The sequence below is a fragment of the Xenopus laevis genome, chromosome 4L, assembly GCF_017654675.1.
Source record: "Xenopus laevis strain J_2021 chromosome 4L, Xenopus_laevis_v10.1, whole genome shotgun sequence".
Taxonomy (NCBI): Eukaryota; Metazoa; Chordata; class Amphibia; order Anura; family Pipidae; genus Xenopus; species Xenopus laevis.
Window position 1 is genome coordinate 9,129,354 of NC_054377.1, and position 10,485 is coordinate 9,139,838.

The following is a 10,485-nucleotide window of genomic DNA, read 5'->3' on the forward strand; positions in this document are numbered from 1 at the left end:
CGCTATTTTTAAATTGTCTAATAAAGATGGATTTGTTTTAACACGTTCCGGTTCACATTTACTGATACCAGCTGGCGGTGTCCGCAACCCCCTTATCCTTGGATTGTTGTTTGCCGCGGCCAGAGCGGACCCAGCGGTTACATCTACCAGGCTGTCTGTGCATGCTCACCTCCCCAGGTTTGGATTGCTCTCGTTTGAATTTCCTCCGTTCGTATTTGGTCTGGCTTTGGGAGCGTCCGTCACAGGAGAGTGAGTACTTTGCCGTTTCTACAATATAACATTGTTTCAAAGACTTTTTGCTACGTTGCATATCTTGCATTTATTATTATATTTTTTCTACAATGGATAATGGAACCGTTACTTTGAATGCGGGCAGGGTTGAATTTTTGGGCGCTAGTGCAAGCAGCTTCAGCACACGGGAAAGACAGGCAGCAGATATTTTTTCAGATGCTGGCTATGATGATATATTTCCGTTTTCAAACACTGATGATACTACAGATTTATGCCGACATCTTGAGAAAAATATGATTAAAGAGATGCGACTCTGGTGGGATATATCTACCCTTGAAAATTATCTGAAGGTGGGGCGAATACCCAGAGGGCTCCGAATTAGGAAATTTCCAGCCTTTTCAGATATATCTAAGGATTTTGTAGAAGCCTGGAACAGTACTCTCTCTGCCTGTTCTTCCAGATTAATGGAACTGATTATTGATTTTCACACCAAGAAACACAGTTTAATTCAGTCAGATATAAAGGAGGTTCAGCTGGAATTACTTAAGTATGAAGCTAAAGTTGATACTGCTGAACTCCTGGGCGAGATTAAACAACGTGTCAACAAATGTGAAACTGAGGTGAAACGCATTAAGAGGGAAAAATTTCTCAGAGATAAGAGGGACTATGAATTAAATCGGGTCTATGATTGGAATATTAAAAGTAGTTTTGCCTCATTCCGTTCTAAATCTTTCAACCGCAAAAAGGGGGGGCATCGGTTCAGGAAAAGAAGGTACGCTTCAGGAATGATGATGAGTATCTTTCGGAAGGAGCAGCGTCCTCTTCTTCTTTTTTATACACCGAAGGGGAATTCTCAATGAGCGACTCGGAGGAAGACAACAGACGCAACGACAGACGCGATCATGGGGGATCCCCATAGACAGGGACAGGAAAACAAGGAGCCAGCCTGGCCCTATAGATCCAAGAGGTCTGGATCCATACAAGAAGAAGGTCCTATTAGGTCCGATAGATCCAAGAGGGCCGGAAACACACAACAAAAAGAAGCATGGCAACAAACGCAACTAACCTCTGATTCCAACCTGAACATTTCCGACAATAATGTCATCAATTTGTCTAGTTATAGACTCACCAGGGAGGAAACCACAGTTTTGAATTATGGCTTGAATTTCGTTGAATATGATCAACAGATTTTTGATATGATTCTGGAAAATTAACAACTTTATTCGTAAATTAACATTAATGAGACACTTTAATGTAGAGTCTATTCCTGGCGATGACCACTTTGTGGACATTTCGCCCACTACTGATAATGGAAATAGTCTTTCCCACAATGCTCTTGATAGAGGTAATAAGGCTAGTAGTATAGGGCTATGTACATTTGAAGAATTGTACTTTGAATATTATGGAAGATCTTTTGTGTGAATCAGGGGCAATGCCGCATTTGGATGGTTCAGCTACACACTGGTCTCAGCATAAATCTAAGTTTTATCCGATCCAGAGCAGAGGGTTTTATATTGACACTTTTCAGAATTGGTAACCAAGGATCTTTGTAAACTCAAAGGCAGCTGTGGTTCTGATAATTTAAGTAAGGGTGAAATCCTAGCTATCTCTAGACTTAAGCAAAATAAAACATTGTAGTCAAGAATGCGGTATGTTCTTGGATGCAGAGTACTACAAAGTAGAGCATATAGACAACTTGGAGATAGGGATACCTATGAACCTTTGGATACAAAGAGTTTAAGAATACATTACAACGTCTATTGGAGGGAGCCAAATATGATTGTATCTTGAGTGACAAGGAATTTGATTATCTTAAATGTGATTCCCCCCGTATACCTATCTTCCATTGGCTGAAGGTCCACAAGACTCTTGTGAATGTTCAGGGTAGACCCATTGTCATAGGCTCCTTGAATGAGCATCTTTCTGAATATGTTGATTGTCTCTTTTACCTATGGTTTTTGGCCTACCAAGCTATCTTCGGGATAGTACAGACTGCATCAATAAATTCAACAGATACGGTGGGACCCCTCTTACCTGTGGGTCACTATGGACGTCACTTCACTTTACTCCTCAATTGAACATACACGCGGATTATCTGCCATTCAGTTTTGGTTGTCACACAAAATTATACCCGAGGTTCAGAATGATTTCCTATTACGAGCATTGCAATATCTCCTCACCTCAAATTACTTCATGTTTAATGGGGCATTTTTTCTTCAAAAGAGAGGAGCGGCTATGGGGGCGCGATTTGCGCCCTCATATGCCAATTTGTTTATGGGGTTTTGGGAGCGTTCTTTCGTCTATGGAGAACAGAATCCATTTTGGTGCCACATTGTTTCTTTTTTTAGGTTTATCGACGATTTGATTTTGATATGGAGGGGGGATGAGACAACTGTAAGCGAATTTGTTAGATATTGCAATGACTCTGGATGGGGGATATCGTTTACTAGTGAATGTAATCCCACCACCATGTCCTACCTAGATATCAAGTTCTATGTTGAAGGTGATACAATACTCACTGATCTGTACCGGAAACCGATAACCCGCAATACTTTGTTACATGCGGCCAGCTGTCACCCCAAAAGTGTATTACGTGGCGTCCCAGTGGGCCAGTTCCTGCGTCTACGCAGGATCTGTACCACTTGGGACTCCTTTAATGAACAAGCTATGCTCCTATGGGATAGGTTTATCCAACGGGTTATGACTTCTGGATGTCAAATCAGCCTATGATAGAGCTGTGGGCACAAGTCGGAGTGATTTATTGGCCTCCCAATCCAAGAAGGCAACTCATTTGGGTTCAAACAGGAACTCTAGATGCCAAGGTCGCAATCGAAATGAATGTCCTAGGATTATCACCTCTTACTCCCGTAACAGTGCCCAACTACGGGGCATTGTACAGAAATATTGGAATATCTTGGGCCAGGATCCCAGATTAAGGGATTCGTTACCTTCTCAACCCAGTTTTGCTTTTAAAAGGGGTCCCAGTCTGGGGTCGATTTTGTCCCCTAGCCTCTTTTCAGAGTCCGAGTCCCCCGGGCCTACACATTGGCTAACAGTTAAAGGGTGCTACAGGTGTGGTGCCAGTCGTTGCGGCACATGCCGATATATGAAACCCTCAAAAACTTTTTGTGGTAGATTGGATCGGAGGAGTCATAATATCAATTTTTACGCAAACTGTGGTACGTGCAATATTGTATATCTTATTACCTGCCAGTGCGGTCTGCAGTATGTAGGCAAGACTACCCGTCCCCTTAGGAAGCGAGTATCGGAACATTTGAGTAGCATCACACGTGGAGATTGCAGTTCTGCGGTTTCCAAACATTTGATTGATAGACATGACAGTAAAGCATGCATTACAGTTCAGGTAATTGATAGGGTAGTAGCAAATATACGCAGGGGGGAAATTGACAATTCCCTCCTTAGGAAAGAAGCCTACTGGATCTTTAAGCTAAATACGGTGACCCCACATGGGCTAAATAGAGAATGGGAACTGACTTGTTTCATTGACTGCTAGTTTATTACCTTTTTCAAAGCTTCTTTTTCAGCGTATTTTATTCTTTAGCTCCCTTTTTCCCGTTTCTCTGTGATGTTTTTTGATTTTTCCGAATATTTGATGATTTTTGGGCCTTCATAAAATTAAAATTAAAATTTATATTTTTTGTATATTTTTGTATAATTTTGCATAATTTTGAATAATTTTGTATGGTTTTTCCAATTTCATAATTTTGGTGCTGCTTGCACTCCTCGACTTGATATCCTTACAATTATTCTTATAAATAAGTATTTCTATTAACATTTATATAACCATGTTCACATCATATTATGATCTTGCAGTACATACGTTGTTGCTGTTAAATATGCTTATCTTTATATATGTTTATCATTATTTGAATACAGAGTGTACCTGTTACGTGACTTTTAACATATGTTCTCAATGTTCTTAATTATGGGTGCTATTTCTGTGAGGATCCAGCAGGGGGCCTTCAAGCTTCTGATGAAGTGACCTAGACGTCACGAAACGCGTCAAGCTTGTTCTCCTTTCCCCTGCCCGCTATTTTTAAATTGTCTAATAAAGATGGATTTGTTTTAACACGTTCCGGTTCACATTTACTGATACCAGCTGGCGGTGTCCGCAACCCCCTTATCCTTGGATTGTATTTTTGTTTAACCCAGACTTTCCTCCGGGGATTTCTGGTGGACCTTCCAGGGATGGGAACAAAACAACCTGACTACAGTATATTCCCTTACTAAACGGACACCGTTATTCTCAGTGCAACAGTTGTGTGACCAGTATAACATTCGCCAAGAGGAAATATTTAGATTGATTCGAATACAACACTGCATTAAGTCACTATGAAACTTTTCCACGTCCAACCACTTATGAGCTAATGTGCCTCCTAGATCCTGTATGTTCCATATGTTCCATTTAACTTCTACAAAGGACTTGAGATTTGTCCAACCGTGGGAGGGAGACCTGCGAGTTAGCTTTGATCTTAATAACCGGTAAACAATATCATTTGAATCAGGAATAAATGCTTTATTTGGAGATTAATAATAATCTCTGCTGAGATTATTTATAACCATTAAATGCAAATGTATTGGTTTATTTTATGTCAAATTTTATTATCACGTCGATTAGGTTCATGGGGAGAAACTGCTGCCATTAAACACCTGAAATTGTAGCTGACAGTTTCATATTCTGTCAGTCACAATTACAGATGTAAGGTTTATTATCAGGAACGCTTGGGACATGGGGTTTTCTGTATAAGGGATTTTCTGTAATTTGGATCTCTATAATTTAAATCTGCTTAAACATTAAATAAACAAAATAGGATTGTTTTCCTTCAATAAGGATTAATTATATTTTAGTTGGGATCAAGTACTAGGTCCTAGGTCCCAGACCTGTTATTTAGAATGCTCTGGACCTGACGTTTTCCAGATAACGGATCTTTCTGTAATTTGGATCTTCATACCTTAAGTCAAATTCTCTCAAGATACGGCACAGATTTGGCCTTATAAATTTGTTTCTCCATCTAAACCAGCTGTATTTTTGTTTAACCCAGAGTTTCCTCCGGGGATTTCTGGTGGGACCTTCCAGGGTGGGAACAAAACAACCTGACTACAGTATATTCCCTTACTAAACGGACACCCTTACTCTCAGTGCAACAATTGCGTGACCAGTATAACATTACCCAAGAGGAAATATTTAGATTTCTTCAAATACAACACTGCATTAAGTCGCTATGAAACTTTTCCACGTCCAACAACTTATGAGCTAATGTGCCTCCTAGATCCTGTATGTTCCATATGTCAGTCACCTAATGATTGTAAAATGTATGTTATATTGAATAAACAGTATTTTAATTCTAGAAAATCAATTTTTTTTATAAATAAATTATTAATTGGTGGTGAAATTCTCAGAAAGAATGACTTCTGGCTAAGAACGATCAGTGCTTCTTGACTTTGGTCCGTGGTTTGATATATTGAGCCTTGGTCTTTCCTTGTGGCGATGGAGCTCCAACATCAGGGGTCAAAATCTAAGGGGAAAACACATAACACTGGATCGATATACACATGAGACAGTTTCTTTAATGGCCAGTGACTGAACTACCGGAGGAGCAGTGGGTGCAATTCTAGCAGGGCCCGCCTGTGAGCCCGCCTGCAGTTTGTGCCGGCGAAAAACGTTGAAAAAACGCTTCCGGATAGAGGCTGCAGTCTGCACCCGGGCCTGCCTCCCCCCTGTTACTGTTTATGCCAGTGTCTTTTAAAGCTGAAAATATTCTAGCACAGATGATATTAATACAATAGAGTGTATGCCACTTACCCTCAATTGTAATTTCACCCGGATTTCACTATTCTGTTCAGTTGATTCAAGGGGCAGCCAGTCCTGCAAGGTCATTTCCGAAGCAGCCAGAAGGCTAGATAGGCGCACAGTAATACTTCCGATGGGCTTATTGTGTTCATTGTGAACCTGTGAAAATACCGGTCATAAGTGGGTCAGAAAGCAAAGAAACACAACACAGCACCCTACATGGGTACAACAGCAGCCGCAAGAAAAGCCCATTTGTACTTACCTTAAGCTTCAGTTCCTCATTAAGTGGGTTCCTTATCAAGAACTGGAACCTCTTTTTCCACTCTGCTTCTCCGTTATTTATTCTGCTTTGTAAATAGAAATAAGATGTATTCAGAATGTAATCTGGCACGGCCATTTAATGAAACAGATATTTTCACAGGGTACAAGGAAGTGCCAATCAGCGCCTCCCCTTCCTCCATAAGTAACACATATTTGGACAGTTCTTCTAATACTTACTCCAATTTTCTTTACATTGTCTTCAACGCCAACCTGCACGACAGCTAACGCTTTCAGATTGTCCTTCTTCATCTGTTGGACAAGAACAGATGTCGATCAATACTGGTGTATAATGGGAAAAGGGAAACTTTCAACTTGGTGTTGGGAGATATTTTACACCTATTATATCTTAAATACTCGAGTAAGTTATTAAGATAATAACAGGCAGTAGGGACAGGAATGGCAGTTAGAGGGACTTTTAATCTGACTCACTTGTAGAACAGGCAGACCCCTTCCTTTTTCAATATAGGTGTACAGAACGGCTGAAGCAATCTCATTATCTCTTTTTGGCCGAGATTGTTCGTTTACTTTCAGCACCTGGAAAACCAAAAAAAAAATTTGATGCACCAACAAAACATTCCAACGTATTTCCACGGCAGCCAGCGTAAAGGAACAGAGACTTTACCTCTTCCAGTTGGGTTGGGTCTGAAAGTAGCCTGAGATGTGTCACCTTGATATGAAGCTGGCCAGACTTTACGTTCTCCAAATCTATCCACTAAAATAGTAAAGTAAAAAAACATAGTCAGATGCCTCAGAAAGCTTTGTATTATTAGTATTACTATTATTATCATTATATATCAACATGACTGGCTACACTTACCTTGTCTATGAATCCTCTCTCTGGCACCTCTTTAATTCTAATTCTGCAACTAGATATGGGAAATGAAAAATAGTTAGAAACTGTATCTACAGATTCTACAGCTGCTTATTGTTATTATAGGGTCACATATGGACATACTCACCTGCCCAATTGCTGGTTTATCTTAACACCTTTGTCAGAGATGAGATTAAATTCTATCTCCTGGTCTGGGAGGTCAGAATATAATATCTAAGGATAAAACGAGAAATGTGGTTATAATATCTAAGATGCAATCTACTGAATTTACTGTACAGATAAATATCTGGGTATGTGATGCGATACCTCAAAGGTCTCATTCCACTTTGGATTCAAGTTCTTGTGTATCACCCTTGTCTTTGCTGTTGTTCCTCCTCCGCATATCACAACATAAGGGTTCGATGATTTGGTTAAAATTTCCTTGGCAACAAGGTTTTTGGCTTCTATGACTCGGATATGAAGCGCATTCTATAATAAAGTGAAAAACAAGTTAAACATTTTTCTAAGTCCCAAAAAACACTGGTGTTTTTTCTTATTTCTTTTTTTATGGGTGATAGGCTGAAAAAGATTGAAAAATTTTTTTGAGGCTACCCTCCTTCCCCCCTACATTTCCTAACTCATGGCACCTTAACTATACAGTGGGCACATGTGTAGGGCAAAATAAAAATTTTATTTGCTGTTTTGAAGGTTTCCCAGGCTTGTGTAGTGCTGCGACATATACCTCCATTGTAACTTCAATTTGGCGCCGTATGCAAATTAAGCATCGCTAGTGTAACTTTGCTTTGCTTGGCGAATTAACGCTAGCGCATCTTCACAACCTTACGCTTCCCTGAGCGCAACTTCGGATTTTAGTGAATTTGCGTAGCGCTGTCAAAAATACGCCAGGCAAAGTGCGGCGAAGCGGACGCTGGCGCAACAACGAATCTTAGTGAATTTGCCCCCTTGACTCTCTACAGGGAAGCAGGAAGGCTATAAAATACAAACTAGGCCTTACCCTGGGTTCTAAAAACTGCAGCTTAGCCAAATCAAATCTGGCTGCAAGGGGATGGCTGAAATGCTGCGGCGCAATGATGATCTGTCCGATTTGGTTCACAAGCTCTTTTTCCGACAGCGTTCTGAAGGAGATGGGAGAAGGAAATATGTATGTTATTCCAATGTACAAATAAGCTAGATAGAGCAGGTAGGGAATTGGGAGAGGAATAAAGCGCAATAACGTTTTTGATTAAAGACAAAAGCAATAGCTGGGAAAGGAAGGGCAGAGTATGAGTACATATAAGTCAACTTACTGAAGTCCAGGAATATTCAGTAGGTGGGCAAATCCGTCCATTGTAGTTCCAATACCTGCAATAAATGCACAGTCACATTGAAGAGTTCAGACTACAGAACTAGAAATATCAACGGTTTCCTAACTACATATGAATTCTACCTTCATCTTACCAGCTCCAAATCTTAACTTACTGGACGATGAGGGAAATAAACGGTCAGTGCTCCAAATATGGGTGAGTCCTCCATCAGCGGTGCCAAAATTACCCGCAAGATTCCCTCCAGCTGCAAAAGAGAAAGTAATGTTTATATATATAATAAATGCAAAGGAAGCAGCTAACGTACGCGATATAAGACTGGTAGACTCACCTTTATAGATTTGATGCCGGCTATCGGGTTTTTCCGTAAAACCAGCATCCACCTTTATGTCGGCATTATAACTGAAAAAAGGAGCAAAAGACAATTATGTAAGGAAGGGACATTTCAGAGTGGGCAAAGGAATTAGAAAAAAGGGGTGTTTGAAATGTACCTGATATCGAGATCCAACATTATTTGCTTTTTTTCTGGATCCGCATGAGTTTTCCAAGACTTTACCTGTGGGGGCTGAGCATAAAGATTGGGGTGTTACAAGAAATCTATTTACAAGAAGAGGAATAACCCAAGTACAGAAAGAGATCATTACCTTCGTGCCAAAATCGATATTGATGAAACGGAACGAGGCAAGATAATTGCTTTTGGCGCGTATGTCAGGCTGAATCCTCTCTCGAATCATCTTTTCCACGTATTTGGAAAGAAGATGCCATATATCCTTAACAATCTGCCATTGAAAAAGTTGAAAAGGCAGAGGTTAGAGATTTAGACACGTACATACCCATGCAAGCCCAAATTTCCCATGTACAATCATCCAGTGACAAAGAATAAAGTGTAAATAAATATATATATGTAAAACTTACCACATTCAGGGACTCGATTTTCTCAAAGTCTTCACGTGGAACCTTCAGGAACAGAGAGGAAGAAGCGTTTTACGGTTCATGTTCCATTATTGTATTTAAAAGTCTACATTTTTGCTCCATAATAAACCAAGTCTATTTTAAGTAGGGATGCACTGAATCCAGTATTCGATCGGGATTCGGCCAGGATTCGGCCTTTTTCAGCAGGATTTGGATTCAGCCGAATCCTTCTGCCGGGCAGAACCAAATGCGAATCTTAATTTGCATATGCAAATTAAACATGAATTGATAAATAATAAAAAGTAACAGTAACAATAAAATGATATTCTTCAATACAAACAATTGAAATGTCTACCCCTTTAAGCAGAGAACACGGGAGCCTTACTGTTTTTGGAGACTTTTTTTGTTCTTTGGGTTCATCCTCTGTCTTTTCAGTGGGACGGCGGTTTTTCTTCAGATCCTGTAACGCTTCCATATCAGAATTCCTACTATAACATATCCTATTTTAATGCGTTGGTTTCCTAAAAAGAAGCCGACAGGGACAGGATATATATTAAATCTGCAAAAATGGGTCTAAAAAAAAGTTTGGAGTTTTTCAAACATCATTAGAAAAAGGAGTTAAAAAGTTAAAAAAAAAAAAGGGGAAAAAAATTTGAATCAATTTCACACTATACAGAAAAAGAAATCGGGAGCGAGCCTCGCTTCTTCTTCCTGCTGCTAGGCCTCGAAATGACTCGAAAGCACTGGTAAACAACTACATCTGCCGATTTTCTCTTCGGCACCCACGCCGACTACAGTCGGCTGGCAGGCAGGGCGGCGATCTGCCGGGGGGGCCCTGCGGCGGGGTGCGGGTTCCTGTAACAAAATCGCAACCCCCTGCTCCCCCGGTAGTCTATGCCACTGGGCGTAACTATAGAGGAAGCATCGGCCTGAACCCCCCGCTTTGTGTCGGCCCACACATTGAAAGTCCTGCATGACCCCATCAGGCGATCGGCGTAACACCCTGGAGCACCTTTTTCTCGACTGGATCCGTCTTACCTAGAGAGGGAGGTGGGAAACAAACAAACAATACGTAA

The 10,485-nt window shown here is 40.5% G+C and overlaps 1 protein-coding gene and 1 long non-coding RNA gene across 2 annotated transcripts; both read right to left on the reverse strand.

Annotated features, from left to right (window-relative positions):
- Nucleotides 1-5,953: 5,953 nt before the first annotated feature.
- Nucleotides 5,954-8,523, reverse strand: LOC121402868 (extended synaptotagmin-1-like). Its single transcript, XM_041589590.1, has 9 exons — nucleotides 8,483-8,523; nucleotides 8,191-8,311; nucleotides 7,503-7,664; nucleotides 7,324-7,409; nucleotides 7,182-7,230; nucleotides 6,987-7,076; nucleotides 6,794-6,898; nucleotides 6,306-6,613; nucleotides 5,954-6,202 (listed from the first exon to the last, which is right to left on the reverse strand). The coding sequence occupies exons 1-8, from the start codon at nucleotides 8,521-8,523 to the stop codon at nucleotides 6,416-6,418; spliced, it is 852 nt and encodes a 283-aa protein (XP_041445524.1). The 3' UTR covers nucleotides 5,954-6,202; nucleotides 6,306-6,415.
- A 334-nt stretch (nucleotides 8,524-8,857) lies between these two features.
- On the reverse strand, nucleotides 8,858-9,862 carry LOC121402836. The gene is made up of 4 exons (XR_005966804.1): nucleotides 9,795-9,862; nucleotides 9,413-9,454; nucleotides 8,989-9,276; nucleotides 8,858-8,899 (listed from the first exon to the last, which is right to left on the reverse strand). It is a non-coding gene; the product is annotated as an uncharacterized LOC121402836 (long non-coding RNA).
- Nucleotides 9,863-10,485: the final 623 nt, after the last annotated feature.

What these genes read in the sequence shown, in the direction of transcription:
- LOC121402868 (XM_041589590.1), bottom strand. Translation starts at nt 8,523, where the DNA reads ATGGACGGATTTGCCCACCTACTGAATATTCCTGGACTTCA. An exon ending in AGTGGAATGAGACCTTTGAG is followed by an intron (nt 7,410 to 7,502) that starts GTATCGCATCAC and finishes TTTTATCCTTAG; the next exon opens with ATATTATATTCTGACCTCCC. An exon ending in GGGGTCTGCCTGTTCTACAA is followed by an intron (nt 6,614 to 6,793) that starts GTGAGTCAGATT and finishes CTTGTCCAACAG; the next exon opens with ATGAAGAAGGACAATCTGAA.